General features: G+C 53.7%; 6 protein-coding genes across 6 annotated transcripts; 3 read left to right on the forward strand and 3 right to left on the reverse strand.

Annotated features, from left to right (window-relative positions):
- Nucleotides 1-1,815: 1,815 nt before the first annotated feature.
- On the reverse strand, nucleotides 1,816-2,358 carry SPBR_01061 (uncharacterized protein; the record flags this gene model as incomplete). Its single annotated transcript, XM_040759380.1, has 2 exons — nucleotides 1,816-2,263; nucleotides 2,312-2,358. 2 exons carry the CDS (start codon nucleotides 2,356-2,358, stop codon nucleotides 1,816-1,818), a joined length of 495 nt encoding a protein of 164 aa, XP_040618633.1.
- A 523-nt stretch (nucleotides 2,359-2,881) lies between these two features.
- On the reverse strand, nucleotides 2,882-4,303 carry SPBR_00604 (transcription factor C subunit 7; the record flags this gene model as incomplete). The annotated part of the gene is made up of 4 exons (XM_040758923.1): nucleotides 2,882-2,891; nucleotides 3,218-3,887; nucleotides 3,951-4,212; nucleotides 4,268-4,303. 4 exons carry the CDS (start codon nucleotides 4,301-4,303, stop codon nucleotides 2,882-2,884), a joined length of 978 nt encoding a protein of 325 aa, XP_040618634.1.
- A 392-nt stretch (nucleotides 4,304-4,695) lies between these two features.
- On the reverse strand, nucleotides 4,696-7,690 carry SPBR_00145 (uncharacterized protein; the record flags this gene model as incomplete). Its single annotated transcript, XM_040758465.1, has 4 exons — nucleotides 4,696-6,398; nucleotides 6,471-7,203; nucleotides 7,275-7,557; nucleotides 7,668-7,690. The coding sequence occupies 4 exons, from the start codon at nucleotides 7,688-7,690 to the stop codon at nucleotides 4,696-4,698; spliced, it is 2,742 nt and encodes a 913-aa protein (XP_040618635.1).
- A 929-nt stretch (nucleotides 7,691-8,619) lies between these two features.
- On the forward strand, nucleotides 8,620-10,851 carry SPBR_00287 (serine/threonineeeee-protein kinase ppk6; the record flags this gene model as incomplete). Its single annotated transcript, XM_040758606.1, has 1 exon — nucleotides 8,620-10,851. The coding sequence occupies one exon, from the start codon at nucleotides 8,620-8,622 to the stop codon at nucleotides 10,849-10,851; it is 2,232 nt and encodes a 743-aa protein (XP_040618636.1).
- Nucleotides 10,852-13,615: 2,764 nt separating this feature from the next.
- Nucleotides 13,616-14,883, forward strand: SPBR_00681 (KH domain RNA-binding protein; the record flags this gene model as incomplete). The annotated part of the gene is made up of 3 exons (XM_040759000.1): nucleotides 13,616-14,006; nucleotides 14,090-14,676; nucleotides 14,743-14,883. The coding sequence occupies 3 exons, from the start codon at nucleotides 13,616-13,618 to the stop codon at nucleotides 14,881-14,883; spliced, it is 1,119 nt and encodes a 372-aa protein (XP_040618637.1).
- A 1,702-nt stretch (nucleotides 14,884-16,585) lies between these two features.
- On the forward strand, nucleotides 16,586-18,011 carry SPBR_00603 (solute carrier family 35 (UDP-galactose transporter), member B1; the record flags this gene model as incomplete). The annotated part of the gene is made up of 2 exons (XM_040758922.1): nucleotides 16,586-16,827; nucleotides 16,898-18,011. 2 exons carry the CDS (start codon nucleotides 16,586-16,588, stop codon nucleotides 18,009-18,011), a joined length of 1,356 nt encoding a protein of 451 aa, XP_040618638.1.
- Nucleotides 18,012-18,881: the final 870 nt, after the last annotated feature.

An 18,881-nucleotide genomic window follows, 5' to 3' on the forward strand; every position in this document is an offset into this window, starting at 1 on the left:
ACTTCTTGTTTCTTTTCGACACTTCAAAAGTCTGACCTCGGAGCTTTGTCTTTCTCTTTCCTTTGTCCAGATACTGACATAGTCTCTGGGCATCTACCGTATCTAAGAATTGTTTCTTTTCTTTCTTTTTCTTTTTTTTTTTCTTTTTTTTTTTTTTTTTTTTTTTTTTTGGTCTCTTTGGCTATATTATCCGTCCTCCTCGGAGCACTCAGTCATATCCCGCATCCCTTATGTCTTGGTTCCTGGGCCCAGTTTTCAGAAAAGCTCATCATCGGGCATTTTATGAAACTTTGGTGCCTGTTCCTGGACCGGACTGTACTGCGCTGCAACCTGTGCCTGACTGTATGCCCATCTTGGAGTGTCCTTTCTCCCCATTAGTGTGCTCTTGGTGCCTTTATCCCGACAGAAAGGGCACACTTGGTGGGCAGAGTTGGCGACGAGCGTGCATTGGCCTGTTGTTCACAAGAAAGAAGCTGCATACAACATGAGACATGGAAGTGTCCTAAAAGAAATAAAATAAATAATAGGGCATCCGCGAAGCAAATAGGCACCCTTGTCTCACTTCTTATTCTTTTCCCACAGGAAACGCCCTCCACTGTTCCGTGTGCTTGTGTCTGCTTACGGTTCCCAAGCTCAAAAAAAAAGCCGATTGTCATCACGTCCCTTGCGTCAAACTCGGATCTCACAAAAGCGTAATCAACACAACACACCTACCTGCGCACTCCCAACGGACTATGCTTGCACGTAAGTTCCCCTCCTTTTTTTGGCTGTGTGCTCCTGCAGGAGGAGCAGAGTAGACAGATGCGGGGCGAGTGTATGCAGACAAGTAAACGAAAATGAGAATTAATAATCAGAACATATGAGGAGGAAAGAATCCACAAAAGTAGAGACAAAAAGGAGTGGAGACATCAAGTGAAAAGACGCCAAACCCAACATTATCAGAGAAAACGTAGATGTCGACATCGATACGAATCAAAAGGCCAAGGACCTATAAGGAGCACCTTCAAACCCTTTTCGGTCTCACAGAAGTGCAAAATAATGCCACGCCCCTGTTTATCCAGCCTCCCGTTACTTGTCTCATCGCCAGTTGCTTTTGTTACTTACCACCATTAGATCCGGTCCGATGTCAACAGACTAAACTGCCGATGGTTTCCGACGTTGCGTAAAACGGTTATATCTTGCAATGACACCCATTATTTCCGTCAAAACGCGTCGAGACACGGCGAAGCGCGTTCAACCGTCCAAGACTGCCCGAACCACGGTCTCAGAATGGACCGCTTTCGTGCAACAATAGTCTGTTGCACGCATTGCATGAACAAAGAAGACACTGCCAAAATGTGACCAAATGGGATATGCATCGACAAAGGAGCATAAAGACGAGTGATAAAAGAAAGGAGTTGTCTCATATGCATTTCATATGCAGGGCAAAGAACACGGAACAAAACGACACAACTCGCAAAATCCGACGCGGGAAGCAAAACAGAGAGAATATCGTCAGACGTGCCCATGCTGTCATCTTACGACGTATCTATACGAGCTCACATATCATAAAAATATGGAGTATAAATTTTCTCGTACATATGCAACACGTATACTATGTGTTATGCAGCCGGGGGTATTCTAAGCATGCTACGGCCGTTACGACCCGTCTCGTCCGTTGGATTTGACGCTGTCATGCTTTGATGCATTGTATCGCGCCATCCCATGCGGCTGCCCACGCACTCGCGCACTCACGCACACGCGCACACGCAGGTACACCTCCTATCCACATATGCATTAAGTGCCCGATGTCTGGGCCCAGTGCCGATCCAAGGCTCACAGCCGGGAGCTCGGCTTGCGGACAGCGCCACCACGGCCACCACGGCTGCCGTTGGCATCATTGGCACTGCTCGCACCAGCTGAAGTGTCTGACTTGTTGGACGGGGGCTTGCCGTTTTCTTCTTCGCTCAAGCTGCCCACATCGTCTCCGCCAACGCCGTCGCCTTCAGCCCCCTGCAGTGGCTCCGATTTGGCCTGCGCCCGGCCTGCCGATCCAAGCCGTCCGTGCTCCCTCCCTTGCTGCTGTGCACCTCCGCGACGTCCTTGTCCTCGTACTCCTTCTCGTCCACCCCCCTCCACGACCACGCCCAGTTCGAGGCCTGCATCCACAATGGCGCGTCGCTGTTTGCCACCTGCAGTCGTCGATGTGGGCAAGGACGGTGTTGGTGTCGAAGACGTCGCTGTTGGGATCCCCGCAAAGGCCTCGTCGTCGCCACTAAACCGCCTGCGTCGTGGCGTAGGCTCTTGGTTAGCTCTTATTCTGAAAGCAAACCTTGACCGTCTCCGTTTCCTTGCCCCCTCCTTTGGGGATGGGCCCATCTCGCCTCCTCTCTTATTGTCCCCTATTTCTCTTTCTCTCCGACGTGGTGCCTATTTTGTCCTTTGCATCAATTGTAAGACAAGACATCTCTTGACCACTGGTCAAAGCAGGTACCCATTGGCCACTCCACCTTGTTTGTGGGTTTTCACCTGCCTCTTTCTTCGTTTCTCGTTTTCCTTCTCAGCCAGTCGCGTCTCTTTGTTCTCGCTGCCTCCACCTGCCAAACTACAGGGTCTATCAACGCATGAAACGGTGGGTGCTCAGCACTCGACAAGCAGAAACGATACCACGGACGACGCGAATCCCTTCCCGTTTGCTCATCGATGCCTAGATGTAGTAGTGCCTCTTCGTTTCCTCCTCACATCTTGCATCTCGTGTTTTGCGTCCCTTGCCACGCTCTTTTTCAAACTAGGCTGTGTCTCCTTTTTATTCTTGCTTCTTTTTCTTTTGGTGCGTACGGTTGGACTCCACTCGAAGATGTACGGAGAAGCCAAAACAACAGAGGACGCCACGCCAAGAGGCTCAAGCCGACCTGCAAAAACGGACGTTGCAGGAGAGAAGAGGGGAAAGGCATCGAGAGACAAAGATGGGCAACGATAAACAGGGGAACGAGGAGAGAAGCATGAGAAGAGAGGAAAATAACGCATACAACTACAACGTAAACAAGAGGGAAGGGAGAAGACGTCTTGGTGGAGTGTCTACAGATGGTAAACAAGCAGAGCACGAACAAAAGGCAGAAACAGAGACAGAGACCGACACGCCAAAAAGAAGGGCAAGACAGAAACGGCGCCCGAACGAATGAAGAACCTCAAGAACAACAACGGCAAGAACGAAGGACTAGGGAAAGGGGCGACCCACCATCCGCGTTCCTCGCCCTCGCTGAGGAAGCTACAGTCGCAGTTCACAACGCAGTCCCAGCCGCCGCCAACGCCCTGGCCGCCTATCCATGCCTCGCCTGCCAGCGTATGAAACTGATCGTCCCATGGTGGCACGTGGCCGCGCAGTGTCGATGGTGATGGCGGTGGTAGCGGCTGTAGTGACTGTAGAGATTGCAGCGACGATACATTCCTGTGCTGAGGATGTGGGTATTGGTGATGCTGTTGTCCTGGCAGCTGTTGCCGTTGCTGTTTTTGTTGCTGTTGCTGTTGCTCAGACGGCGACTGCAATGTCCTCCGCCGAAACACACTCAGCCCGCACGTAAATGCGCCAAAGTCTTCCGTCTCGACGTCGTCTGGCACCTGTCCCGTCAGCACACGGCCCATTGCAATAATCGTCGCCGCGTGCGAGCACACTACAATCGCGCGCACGCCCTCGGCGTCGCACTGCCGCACAATGTGGTCCAGGGTCGCCGCTACGCGCGCGTGCAGCTGTGCCATGGACTCGCCGTTCCGGAGCGGGACCACGCCCGAACCCTGCCCGAGCGACTCGTAGCCCAGATCGATCCAGGGAAAGAAGTCGTCGTGCAGCTCCTTGAGCGGTGCGGGCTGCGGCTGGTCAAAGGGCGCCGGGCCAAACCAGTCGACGAGGCCTGAGTCGCAGCGGACAGCCCATCGCGGGGGAGGTGGTAATGGGCCTGGGCCTTGGCCATGACCGTGTCCATCGTAGGTGGGTGTAGGCTTCCCCGCCACAATCTCGACAAACGGCTGGATCGTCTGCAGACAGCGGTAGTACGGACTGCTGTAAATGCGCTCGACGGGCACGGGCATGGCACCGCTGGCCAGATGGGCGCCCAGCTCGCGAGACTGGTCAACGCCATGCGATGTCAAGGCCGGATCGGCCGGGATGCCCGTCGGAGAGGGTACAAACGCTGTGTAATCACCCGTCTTGGGGTTGACCACCCAGTTTGAGCGAAACTGCAGACAGTCAGTATATTCACAATTTCCGGATCAATAGCCAGCCTTCACGTACACCATGGCGAGCCACGTAAATATATTCGAGTGGCATCTTGACTGAAAGTCGATGAGGGATTGAGATGCCGAGTGGCAACGGAGAAGGAAGAAGGAGAGGAGAAGGAATAATGCTTTCACCTCGATAACATGGCGTTTTTCTCCAATATATCAGTATAGAGTAGAAAGTTAACGGATACGAATCCTGTCAAATACCAATTACAACAAGACGTTGCAGTTGGTGATGTTGAAGTCGGAGCTACTGCCTCGGCTTCCAAGTCGTCACGTGGTTGGTCGACATGCTGTCATGTGACTTTAACTTCACGTCGCTCTCCACGTACCAAGAAGCGCGATAAATGTAGGATATCATCTCTCTATACTACCGCTTTATAGAATGTTATAGATACAAGCCACGCCTATTGTTACACGTAAAACGACACCGCAAATGCCCTACTCGTCATCCTTCTTTGGCAATGCGCGACGCAGCGGCTCAAGCCCAAAGATCTCGTCGGAGGTCACCGTTCGAGGCCGACCGTCCGACGAACCGTCCATATTTGTATCCGCAAGAGGATCATCGTCACCGCTACTGCCTAGGGGTGACTGGTTGATCACCTCGCCGAACAAAAAGGCGTGCCGTGTCCGGCTCGCCGCATTAGGCCGTGGCGGTTTCTTGGGTGGAGAAGACGAACGCGCCCCATCGTCGTTGTGGCCACCGCCGTTGTTGTTAGCAAGACTACTAGCGGTGTCACCAGGTTCCAACATCCACGAAAACGAGGACTGGGCCAATGTTGAGCGAGTCGGGATCGTGTGCGGCTGCCGCCGGTCCGCAGGCGGCGGCGTTGGTTGCTTTGGTTGTGACTGCTGCATTGGCTGCGAAGTTGGTACCTCCAAATCTTCAGACTTGGGTCTTGTCGGCAGTGTTGGGGCCGTCTCGGCTTCAGGGACTTTCAATCCGCTATTTTCGACATCCACATCCATATAATCAGCATCGTCGTTTGCCGACAGAACCTCTGTCTGGGCCAATGGCGTCACAGGTCCACAGTCATTTTCTGGAGCCATGCTCTGAAGCAGCGGCGTTCGAGGTGCAGCGCTCGTGTCGGCAGCTGGTGATTTAGACTCTGTCGAGGCGGTCGTGACTCCGTGCTCCGGTGACGACTCTTTCTCAGATATTGACGTGGTAGTGTCTTCCGTCGTACCCTCCGTCGGGCTATTCGATTGCGGTTCGTCCACGGGCAGGCTGAGCGTCGAGTCCTCAAGGTGAACTTTGACAAATTGCACTTTGGCGGCAGCCAGCTCCACCTCTTCGAGCCACTTTTGCCACTGCTGTTCCTGCTCCTCCCATGCCACCGCCTTGTCTGTCTCACTCTTCTCTTCACCCGGTACGCCAGCGGCCGGCTTTGGAGGCGCTGCCCGTGCCACGGTCTTCAGAGTTGTCACTGTCTCATCAAGCATCTTGGCCAGCTGCTGGTTTCGTTGCTCCAGCTCCGTCATGATGCGCATGGCCTGGCCATAGGATATACGCTTGCCGTCTGGTGTTGGAGAGAACAGCGATGCGATGCCCTTTCCATCTCCGCCCGGGACACGGTTCGTAGCCGCAGCTTGCCGTGCGTCTTGATAGCTCTGGGCCATGTTGCGCTTAATTTCACCGACGGCGTCGCGGACTGCACGGTTGATTCCAAGTTTCTCGCCACGCTCCAAAACACCCTTTGCCGCGCCTTGGAACAGGGCTTCCATGCCTTCACGGCCCTGGAACAGTCGCGACGACGACGGTGATTGCGATGTCCCATCACCGCCGGCAGCCAAGCCCAGTCCTTCAGCAGATCCCGAGCCCGAGTTCGAGCCATGTCGCGACACACGTAATGGCGATCGTGCCACCTTGAGTGTGCGGCTCCGTATACTGCCCAGGCCTGCTGCAAAAGCGGCTGCTGGTGTCGTCGGTCGCGATGAGCTGGCGGGGGAGCTGCCGAGTGGTGAGAAAATGCGCGAAGGTGTACGGCCCGTGTACTTTAGAATCAAATTGGAACCTCCGGCTGCGTCGAGGTGGTCCCGCAGATAGACCGCATCGTCTACAAAGGTGTGAGGGCCATGCGGAGGTTGGGGTGCCGGGTATTTGAGCAGCGACTGCAAGGCCACTGAATAGTCCGCCTCGAGAACTGTCAACACCAATGTTAACAAATGTATTCATGAATGGTCCATCGATAAGTCAGAATGGGGCATTGGCTTACGCTTCCAGCGAATGCGAAGCAACATGGCGACAGATATAAGAGGGACGAGATGCAGTTTGGGGTCAAAAGCAAATATGCTGTCCCACAGAATCAGATGCTGCTTAAAGGGAAATTCCCGTCCAAAAAGAAGGCGGATCCACCGAATCAAGAAAATCTGTGGCAGAATCTCAATATTCTTGAGATGGATGGCCAGCTCCGGATCGACCTTCATCAGTGTTCCTTCATGAATCTCTTTGCTGAGCTCGACGATGGCGCTCTCTTCAGCTCCGTCGGCGAGGATGGTGGAAGAAGTCGGTAGAGGAGAGAAGGGGTCGCCCGTCGTCCCTGTCTCGTGCGTGCCAGGTTTGCCAGCCGCACTATGAGTACTGTTCATCTCGTAAAACGCCCGTGCCCGGCTCATGACCTTAACAAACAGGGCATAGGCGTCATGCTCTATAAAGCAGCCGTCCAACATCTCAATCATGTCGGCATCCTCGGCTGCCGACGCCTCTTCGAGGCTGTTGCTCTCAATGGCGTCCTCGTGGAGGACGTAGACAAGCGGCGCCAAGAGCTCATGCATACCCTGCCGGTAGCCGCCAGCGCCTGGGTTCTCTTTGCAGTACACAAATAACACGTCCAAGATGAGCATCTGGATCTCTTCCTGGTGGTAGAATGGATCGTCAGGGAGGCGCTGAACGTCCTGGAGGATCTCGGCCCGCACAAGCTCATCCCGTCGAAACGTATCCCAAGGTGACTAGTAAGGCATCAGTACAAACGGTGGCTTCTGCCAGGACCGTCTCTTCACCTTCCATGATGAGCACCCACCTCTGGGTCGTCCGCCAGCGGATCGACAGTCAACTCGGCCAGCCGCTCGGGGTGCTTGATGAAGCGCATGTAGGACCCGCGCATTGCCTCGTAGTCCTCACGGGCCTCGCGCAGAATGAGGCTGCGGTCGGTGGCCGAGTCCTCATCACGAAAGAGCAAAAAAGTCTTCCAGCAGACCGACCGGCAGCCGGCCTCACATGGGCTGCTGGGTCCATTGAACTTAACCGCCCGCTGCAGCGCGGGGAGATCGCCGCCGTCCTTTTGCGTTTCTTCCCATCGCTTCCTATCAGGGTGTCAGTAAGCCCGTACACTGCAAGATTTGAAAGAGGCCGGGCGGCCGGCCAGTCATGTGCGTCACAAGAGTCTCGAGTCACATAATTGACATTCTCATACCTGCTTTCGTCCAAAGTCCGCATGTTGCTCGGACGGCTGCCGCTATTGTCAAAAGGCGATCTGATAGGCGTGGCAATAAATGAGAAACAGACAACGGAAATCATAAACGAAAAGAAACTGCGTCAGATCGCCGGGAAACCCGCTGCTTTTGTTTCCTTTCCGTCGTCCCCGTTGGAACAATGACGCGCGATCAATGGCTCTCACACAACAGGCTTAGCGGCCTCGGAGGTCAGTTTCTTGGTAGGTTCCCCGCTAGCCAAACGAGAAGGCTGGAGGTTCAACGAATGTGACGGGGGCCCCACAGCAAGCCCCAACGTGCGCTCTCAGCCTATCAGATGTCGTCAGCTACGAGAGCTCCTTGGGCAGCTGGTCCCCTCGTGCTTGCCACGCCAGTGATTCGGAGCTCCATGCGTCTCACAACTTTGGACGGTAAACACTTTAAAAAAGGGAAAGCACGACCAACGCTTTCTGTAACGCAGCTGCTTCGAGGAGAACATTTGCAGCTACCACTTCCTGTCTCGGAAGGTGATTTGATCACGGCGGCCCATTGCCTCCTGCCTTTCCAATCAGGGGCAGGGAAAGGCAATGCAGGCCGTGACTCTTTCCCGTGATCCACCGACGGATACGATAAAGCTGTCTAATCTGCCAAAGAATGCATTTTATATATTAAATCTTCGATAAACTATGCACAACAGTACTGTTGAGCTTTACATCATTTTATAACTGATCAGAATTGTCTCTTCAGGCACTCCTCGGCCATCAGAGTGGGCCGTCTTGCTAGATCGAATCGCACGTGCCCCACCCTCACGGCTTTCAGCTCCCTAATTATCTAACTTGACGCCAGCCTTTCGCCAGGTTCACGAACGTCGACCTGCTTCTCTCTCCCAGACGTTCCCACATTCGGCGCACATTCACACCTGCCTCCCGGGCGGGACACTTCTCACAAGAGACTATGTCTGCGGACCTCTTTGCCCAGTTTGGCCCGTTCTCCGGCGGCAATACCCCGGCAAACCAGCAGCAGGGCCAAGGCCAGGCGCAGACGCAGACGCAGACGCATACGCAGACGCACACTGGCCCAGCGACCCAGAAATCCGATGACCCGTTTGCCTTTCTCAGCACGGCGTTTTCGCAACCATCTTCGTCACCAGTACCGCAACAACAACCACAAGCACCGGTCTCCCAATCCAATACACCGCGGCCGCAGCAATGGTCTTTTGGAGTACCACTGCAGCCGACCCAGCCGGCATTAAACTGGGGCAGCAGTGGCGCGGGCGCGTGGGGTGCGCCGGTAACCTCGGGAGCTCCGGCGGGTGAGGACGACGAGGATGACGATACCTGGGGTGACTTTGAGGAAGCTTCGACAGCGACGGAAGCTCGTCCACCACCGGTGGTAGCCCCGCCGACGAGTCAGGCAAGCCAGCCAGCTGCTCCTCCGTCCCAGCCTCAGGAACCGGCACGAACGCGTATCGTCCGGGCGTCCACAATGGACCTCATCTCAAATACACTCGTCAATTTCGGCGATGTGCCAGTTACCAACGCTCAACCGGCCGTAGCAGAACAGGCTATAAGTCCGAAGCCTCCGCCGCGTGATCCTTGGCGGAACCCCGTCCCGAAGTCCGCGCCAAAGGCGAAGCCGAAGCCAAACAAACCGGCTGATCCGAATGTCTTGTTCGATGCTGACGACTTTGATGTGGATGCTAGTTTTGATAGTGATGAGGACTATGAGGATGATGAATTTGGAGACTTTGAAACGGGTCACGCCTCGCCACCGCGGCCAGCAATGGCCACGTCAAGCCATTTCTCGTCTCGCCCACCGGCTTCATCACGATCTCCAGCTACGCAACAAGCAGCGACACCAGCTTCAGGTACGGCACTCGTTGATCTCTTGTCTCTGGACGACCCTGGACCTGCTGCGATGTCATCTTCGCTCCCTATTTCTCAGCCGCATGGCACGTCTACGCAAAATCGACCTGCTGCCAACCTTTTATCACCACTCAGCTTTGGTAGCACGTCCATGACAGCTCAAGCCAACCCACAAGCGCCCAAATCACCGTCATTTCAAGAGCGAAATCCCTTCCCTGGCCTAGCCGTTACAACTCCCGTCTCGGCTGAGTTTCCATCGGAAACGGCCAAGAATCGCACACCATCGCCTGTGACCGCCTGGCCGAGCTTGGACGCACCTGCGACCTCAGCAGCGGCCAGAAAAAAGAGTTCTCCGCCGCCAACAGAAGACGCCGATTGGGATGCTTGGGGCGTTGAAGGCCCTGCATCTTCACAACCAGAGCGCGTTCAAACGAAGAAGCTACCGGCTCCGACAAAAACACAGCCAAAGCCCCAGACAAAGAAGATGACCGCGGTTCCTGAGCCGGCGCCAGTGACGTCCGATTGGGATTGGGATGCTGAAGAGCCAAACCAAGAACCTGACCCGACAACATCGACAGCACAGCTTCCACCGGCCATTGCCAATGCCGCAGCACCCAGTACGATCTCCGATAAGACGCCACCGCCGACGAATGTTCCTCCGCCATCCGTGCTGCTCTCCTTATTCCCGACACTGATGGCTCTCCCGGATGAGGCACTGTTCAAGCCACTATCTGCACAGCCGGTGGAGGTTCGAAACCGCGTTATAGGCGACCCTAAGACCATCGCCTTCCTGCGCAACTACCTGCAAATCATTGTTGTAGCTGGCCGTGTCGCTGCTGGCCGGAAACAGCGCTGGCACCGCGACAAGTTTCTCTCCCAGAGCATGTCCATCTCTGCTGCAGGCAGCAGCAAAGGTGGCGGCATGAAGCTTGCTGGCCTGGACAAGGCACAAGGCCAGCGCGAAGATCGCGAGGCTGCTGATGTAGTTGCTGCTTGGCGCCGCCACGTCGGCAAGCTGCGCAGTACCGTGGCCACGGCCAATGCGGCCCTTGTAGCAGCCGAGGCGGCCGATCATAAACATTACCCGCCTCTCAAGATCCCGGAGCTGCAGAGTGCCACCATCCCTGTTACCGTCGCCAAAAAGGTGCCCACGTCCACCAAGCCGTGTGTCATCTGCGGTCTCAAGCGCGATGAGCGCGTGCGTGGCATCGATGGCGACGATGTCGATGATATTTTCAGCGAGTGGTGGGTGGAGCACTGGGGCCATCGCATGTGTAAGAACTTTTGGGCGGAACACGAGGCTGCACTACGTTCACGGTAGATTTTGAAAGCGCACGGTACTGTAAGACGACATGGTGGCGGCAAATGACCATAGATTTTGACATCCCATGTCTTGGATATCCTCCGTCCGATGATATTCTGGATTAGAGATAGTAGGCAGGATGCACTGCATCGATAGAGTGCTGCCCAACATACCGCATATATTTACAACCATCAAACGGCACCAACAGCCTTTATTTCGCTGTCTCGTTTAGTGTGCAACCGCAGAGTACTAGAATCTGATCAGTTGACTCCTCCTTCCTTAAATCGCGCTCTTTTGTCACCAAAGTTGAAATTTATTAAAATTTACCTCCGGGACGGTGGTCTTCTGGTCAAAACGAAATTATTATACTTGAGAGGTTTTGCTTGCAAACATTAGTAGTATTGAAAGTGCAAAATGTCAGCGAGGTGAGCACATGACGAGCAGAAATTACCCACCTGGCAGAAGGATGACGCGCCCAACAGCAAGGACGTCCGGTCGCTCTTTCCTACGATTCGCAGAACCGACAGATGTGATTGCGAATACGGACGCTGCAAAGAGGCAAGGTCCACCCGTGTTTGAACAAAGCCGTGCGTCGTGCCTTCCCCGCGACGCATGCTTTTGTTTGGGGGGCGAGGGGAATGCATGCGGTCTGTTCCTTCCTTGACGACGATTGGGTGGATTGGCCAGGAAGCTACATGCAGGAGGCAGGAAGTAGCACCAAGTCCAGCAAGAGCAGCTGCAGTCCCGATCCATGCTCCAAAGGGTGATTCGCACACGACAACGTAAAAATCCGCAAGTTTTGGGGGCATCTTGAGAGGCCATGCGAGACGATTCGAAAAACGGCCGTACTCTGGATAGGTCCTCCCGCCCCACCCCCCATTACTTCCCCATCACACTCTTAGCTGCATTTTGTTGCGTCCGTTTGCTCTTGCCCAGTTCAGTTTGCTCCTTCCCTCGCCTGCTTGGTTCCTTCTCTATTATGTCTCTGAGCTCCACATGCGCTCTGCTCTTTCCCTTCTCTCATTCACATTCGCTACTTCCTCATCACAATCGAGCCATTCACTCCTTCCGTACTGTGCGCATCCGCCCACCTGCCTTATTTCCCTTACCGTCGACGTATTCTCCTCCCCTGCGGCCTTTTGGTCTTCTCCTTTTTCTTTCATTCTCCTTTCCCTCCTTTCCTCTCTCCTCTCCCCTTCTCCTCTTCATCTTTTTGCTCCTTCGCCAAGATACCACCTTATACCAAACCCTCTCCGTACGGTACAGAACGCGGTTTGTTTCCCGACCCCATTCACCTTGTCAATCTGGCTCCGTTGCTGTCCTTCAAAATAGCTCCGGTACTTTGTGATCGACTACCCATTGATCCGTCTACGCGTGGACCGTTCCCGCTACTGCCCTCCCCACCTTGCCCGGCTCTACCCCATTGCAATCGACAATCGTCGACCTCGTCCCGAGTACTTCAAAGATCGGTTAGTATCTCGGTCTGATGCTACCAAGTCTGCCAATTCTCATCATGTGTTTCTGTCAATTTCGCTACAAGTGAAAAACTAACAAGCGCACCACTTGCAAGGTTAAAAGGGCAAGCAACCATTCTTCCATCGCCTTGCAATATCCCGGTGTCGGAAACAGTGAGGCCCCGAGATATCCAATGCACTAACAGGATCCTTTTTGAGCTTCAGCCTTCGCCCCGTCCATCCCTGTACTTCTGGGACAACCCCACTGTGCAAATCATCAGTCACCCTAACAATACCAGGGTCTCACGGACTTGTAAGTCGTCTAGTCTTTTGTCTTACCATAACAACAATTCCCTATTTTCACATTTGATCCTTGCCCTAAGCCATTTCTGCGCCTCAACACGCTCGCAAATTCATCTTGTACATTATCGCAGCGCCTGCCCCCGCCACTCACAGTTGACCTTGGCTAGACTATTGGGCCCTGACAGGCTCGCAAGGAAACAGCAACGCCAAAGCAGTTTCATTACGAATAAAGCGTGCTTATGCCTGATGTCTCAAGCGGTCGTTATCTGTTCGCGTAGACTCAAAGTGGAGTCATGAGAAGGAACTTGACGTGTTTACAAAGCGGCTTCTGACGGAAGCTGGGACGGCACTGCTCGTCATGTCTGCATCTTTCCCACCGAAGTGCTCCTTTCGCACGTATACCATACCCTCAAAGACCATCTGCATTTCGAGGATCTTTGTTTTGTTTTATTTCACAGTATTTCTTTTCTACTTTCCCGTCTCAATCTCATCCACTACTGGAGTTGCATTGTCTTTCATTTTCAACGCCTATTGCTCCCTGCACGCTGTTTTATTCCTTTTTTTGCCTACCCTTGTCGGCTTTGTGCGATTGCTCCGTACTCACCGTTTCAACCAATCAAACAAGCCACTAACTGTCTTCCCACACTAGCTTTTCCGTAGAAGTGCCACTCCCCCACCACTGCCAGCCCACACAAATTCTTCCTCACGCGCCGCCAACAAAAACGTCCCCTCACTTTTTTGTTTGGGTTTTCCATCAACCCTCTTCTCTCTCCAACAAGAACAAAAGACAACTACATCCCATCTTCTGACCGGCATCACCCTCTCCTTCCTTCCCCTCTCCCACCTCCCTCCTCCCCGACCTCACCGACTCACTTTATTCTCCCTCACGTCTTCTCTATCCCGTCTTCTTTCTGCCTCCCTTCGTCTCACTTCTCGCGACCCTACGGCCACCTCTTTCTTCCGCCAACTTCCCCGCTTCTTCGTCTCACACCACCTCCCTCGAAACATATCCCCCAAACAACAAAATGTCTGCTCAAGATGGCAACGGCAACGATGTCGCGGACCTCTCCGACCATATGAAGATCGATGACGACCGCCTCGGCCCCGACGGCGAGATCATCCCCAAGACCGACGAAGAATATGCGCAGACCCAGCTGACGTTGCGCGCGATCGTTTCGTCAAAGGAAGCCGGTGTTATCATCGGCAAGGCCGGCAAGAATGTCGCAGACCTTCGCGACGAGACCGGTGTCAAGGCCGGTGTCAGCAAAGTCGTTCAGGGTGTGCACGACCGCGTCCTGACCATCACTGGCGGCTGCGAGGCCATCGCAAAGGCCTACTCCATTGTGGCAGCTGCCCTTCTCGAAGGTGTTCCGACCATGGGCATGGGTGGTGTCGTCCAAGGAAACGGTACTCATCGTAAGTCGATGCGACGTCCCGCTCTTGCAATTATTACCTGGATTACTCACTACATATATTTCTCCATGTACTAACCAAGCCAGCCATCAAACTACTTATCTCTCACAATCAGATGGGCACCATCATCGGCCGTGGCGGCCTGAAGATCAAGCACATCCAGGATGCTTCCGGCGTTCGCATGGTTGCCCAAAAGGACATGCTCCCCCAATCGACGGAGCGCATTGTCGAGATTCAAGGCACCCCCGACGGTATCCGCAGCGCCATCTGGGAAATCTGCAAGTGCCTCGTCGATGATTGGCAACGCGGTACGGGCACCGTTCTGTACAACCCTGCTGTTCGCACCCAAAGCGGCAGCGCCCCGACCGTTTCGTCTGCTCCGTCTTCGAGCTTCAACTCTGCGCCGCGCGGTGATTACGGCAACTCGTCCCGTGTGACGCGCACAGGAAATGGCGCTGATTTCAGCAACGGTGGCGCTCCTCGTTCGAACAACCGCCGGTCTGACTCGGACGCTGCTGCCCGTGGCCCCCCCACGCAGGATGAGCATGGAGCTGAGCTCCAGACGCAGAACATCAGCATCCCCGCTGACATGGTGGGCTGCATTATTGGACGTGCGGGTACTAAGATCAGCGAGATTCGCAAGACTTCTGGTGCACGGATCTCCATTGCAAAGGTATGTTGGCAGCCAGTCCCGTAGCCTCGAAATACTCAGGTACAACAGACGACTAACGTAGATTAGGCACCTCACGATGAGACTGGTGAGAGAATGTTCACCATCATGGGAACCTCCAAGGCGAATGAAACGGCACTTTTCCTCCTGTACGAAAACCTCGAGGCCGAGAAGATGCGCAGAAGCCAGGCTGTGCAGTCTCCTGAGTAATTGCGACCATCCCGATTGGCGGCTATCCAACCCGCCTTCCTTCATCCTTGGTACAGCAAGAACCATGGTTGACTTTGTTGACGTTTCCTTGTATCTTTCCTCCGGCGTCTCTCCTGATAATATTTATTTTCTACTCGATTTCGGCAACCCTTCGACCTTTGATTCATCACCAGATCCGGCTTGCCGCGAGGCTGAACTTTTTTCTTAACGGCGAGCCCTCGAGGGCGGTACAAAAATGATAATACGACAAGGCTCATCGATTTACTCTGCGCGTGTTTGCACCGGCTAACTCTTATTTTTCCTTTCCCATGTTCCTCGTTCTTTTGCCCTGTTCACTGAAAAACTATGCCTCGTCGGCACGCTCCCCTGTCTTATTTACCCTGTTTCCCTGTCTTTGTCAAAGTGGTTTTGCTTCCTTTCCCTCTACCACAAATCGTTCTTCTCGAATGCTCAGTCGACATTTTACTACAGCGGTCTTAACGTTCTGCAATGGCGAAGCTGGTTGGGCATGGATGGTCAAAAAGGGTGTTTATTTGTTTTGTTTTTAACAATTTGCTTACTTTGTCTCGGCGATGATTTATGATTTTTCCAATCCACCAAAAAAACAAGAGGAGATGACAGAACAACTCTCCCTGGAACGTTTTTCACCTCACTCACACTCCCTCCGGCAATTTTTCTATCTGTCCGCCTCGCTTCTTTCGTCCCGATATTTTCAAACTCCTGTTCTCCTAGTCGTCAGATATCTTTTAGGCCAAAACTGTATCTCACCGAGCACACGAGAAACGTCCCACTCTCGTCTTTAAATGGTTTCCTACTCGGATTATCAACCCGCGCTCTCATGTCAACCCTTCTTCTCCCTTCTCCGTCGGTCATTTCGCCTCAGACCTACGAAACACGCGTTCGAGCATGTAACCCCTCGCGTAGCTTTATTTCGATGGCTTTAATGAGGAACCGGGGACTAGGTGACAATGGATAGCCATGAGTTCGCCAGTGTCTATTTTTTTTTGTCTTGTCTCCGCTCACTCTCGATACTATCCAAATTATTCAAATTTTCCGTTCATATTATTCTGAGTTGTTGTGTGCCGGCGTTCAATGTACATGTTTACCTCGCATCAACGACAGACTCTCAAATAAAATGGTCGAAGCAGGCCCAAAAGGAATTGACAGAAATAAAACTCAAAACGTTGCAGAAAGAAAGACATTTCTCCAGGTGACAGTTTATTTGCGGTGCCTTGTGAAGTTGGGTTCTGATATTCACTGTAGTGCTGAACCACCGTTATCAACAGAAGGCTACAAATAGCAAGGAGACCCACCCACACCGCCTTCTGAAAACGGCCTGAAGGGCCACCTGGCTGGATTCGTTTCTGCCACCACTTTCCCCCCCGAATCCTCAATGCCAGGCTGTCCGCTCAACTACTAAGGAGCAACCTCAAATCAACGCGCTGCCACGCGCAAAGCCTCATTATTCTCGCCTAGCGCAGCAGCCCTCAACGATACTGTAGTGGCGTGTACATCTTGCCGCTCCTTTCATCTTTGGTCTTCCGTACTTCGTTGCTCTTTTCTTTTCTGTAAACTGGACTTTCTAATCCTTTCTGTCCGTGCGAACCGTATCGACACTCCCGGAAGCCGCTGGCGGTCGTCCTAGCTCTCATTGCAACACACACTCTCCTTCAATCCCTCCTCGTCCTTTTCGACTTCCAGAATGGCGCGCACCAAGCAGGCGGCGCCTGTCCGTCGCGAGCCATCATCCGAGTATGTCAGCAAGCTTGACCGGGAAGCAGCCTTATTGGCGAAGCAGCAAGAAGCCAACGGTCAAACTGCGACGGCAGCGGGCGGCTCGAATGGCGCTGCAACTGCCAAGGCCGGATCAAGCGGCGCATCGCAAAAGAGCGCCGCGGGGATGCGGCAGGCTGCCATTGCCGTGGCTGGCATCTACGGGTCTTTGTAAGTGCGACGTCCGACAACCAGGCCCACTGGGCAAACGAATCCCGACACATGCTAACCTCACTGGCAGCCTGACATGGGGCTACCTGCAGGAGAAGCTGACCACGACAACGTACCCGGCGCCCATTGTTGCCAACCGCGACCCGGCCAATGCCACCGAGGTCTTCCATTTTCCCGTTTTTCTGAATACCGTCCAGTCCGCCATGGCCGCCGTCACCGGCATGCTGTACCTCTGGGCCACCACGCCCACCGGCACGCCCTTGCCCCCGATCATCCCGTCTGCGCGCCTCTTGCTGCCGCTGCTGCTCGTCGCCCTCACCTCGTCCCTCGCCTCGCCCTTTGGCTACGCCGCCCTCGGCCATATTGACTACATCACCTACATTCTGGCCAAGTCCTGCAAGCTGCTGCCCGTCATGTTCTTGCACGTCACCCTCTTCCGTCGCCGCTACCCGCTCTACAAGTACATGGTCGTCGCGGCCGTCACGGCCGGCGTCGCCGTCTTTACGCTGCACACGGGGAGCCACAAGAAGAGAGCGTCTTCGTCCTCCTCCTCGGGCACGGGCCACACCGCCTGGGGCCTCTTGCTGCTCGGCATCAACCTGCTGTTTGACGGCCTTACCAACAGCACCCAGGATTACATCTTTGGCGCCTTCCAGCCCTTTTCGGGCCCCCAGATGATGTGCGCCAACAGCCTCATGCAGACCGCCGTGACCGGCGCCTACCTGCTGGTCGTCAGCCCCTTGCTCGTGCACTCTGGCGTTGGCGCCTGGCTCGGCGCCGTCGACGAGGTTGCTACATCTGTTGGCCACGGAGTCGCTGCCGCCGCCACCACGGGGCTCTGGGGCACCAACCTCGGCAGCGGCGAGCTGGCCGCGGCCCTCGAGTTTATGCAGCGCCACCCGTCCGTCTGGCGGGACGTGCTGGGCTTCGCGGCGTGCGGCGCCGTCGGCCAGATCTTCATCTTTTACGCCCTCGCCACCTTCTCGTCCGTCTTTTTGGTCACAGTCACAGTCACGCGCAAGATGTGCACAATGATGCTGTCCGTGGTGGCCTTTGGTCACCGGCTGTCAGGGATGCAGTGGCTGGGTGTTGGCCTGGTGTTTGGCGGCATCGGTGTTGAGGCACAGATTGCGCGGACCGAGAAACTCAAGAAGGAGGCAGCCAAGGCGGGGAAGACGCAGTAGAAGGCGAGGGGGCGAGAACAACACGGAGTTTTATGCGAAGAGACCAGTGCATGGAGAGCATGCATCTGCCGTTGCAAACAGTTACCATTTATTTGTCTTGTGCACCACTTGGCATTCCCATTTCTAGAAACGACGTGTCCGCGACAACGGAGATGTCAACTTACATGTACATATAAATTATATTTAGAACGTAAAATATAAAAGAACAAGAAGAAATTTATAAGCGAGCCGAGCTTGGAAGGCGGTTTCTGACTGTAAGCTGCGTGAATGATGTAGAGCAATTCCGTTCTATTTTTGAGTTCTTGGCTTGTATATTTCCTCAAATATAAATAGGACTTCTAAAAATAGTGAAGTATTATTTTTCTTTTAATTGACAGGAAACAATATTTACATTTTTATCGCCCTACATACCTTGAGTAAACAAATAAACAGTGGGACAAAATGAAAAGAGAAGACAAGAAAAGACAAAGGAGCTTGAAGGGCTATATGTGCAATGCAAGTAGTAGAACAGGAAGAACCGTGGCCCATATGGACTACGCACCACTAACTAATAATTGGTGTTTACATATATGCGACGGCGGAATGGCCTGTTTGTAGTGTCATAACTCTTCTCAAGCACCTTCAAGTACATAGAAATAATATTTATGATTTGTTATTGAGGTAAAAGATAATGATACACTAAAGGTTTGGACGAGGTTTTCAGAAATGCAAAAGCCTGCGCCCTATTTATCACCCTGGCTCGCCAGAAATATGAAGCCAGATCGGACTAAATATTGAACACCTCCCGTCCTGATACCACCACTTGTCGCCAACCCCCACACCCCCCAATGGAAAACAAATGAAACTTCACACACAGAAAAGATGGACAAC

This window comes from Sporothrix brasiliensis (assembly GCF_000820605.1).
Source record: "Sporothrix brasiliensis 5110 chromosome Unknown Cont19, whole genome shotgun sequence".
Taxonomy (NCBI): domain Eukaryota; kingdom Fungi; phylum Ascomycota; class Sordariomycetes; order Ophiostomatales; family Ophiostomataceae; genus Sporothrix; species Sporothrix brasiliensis.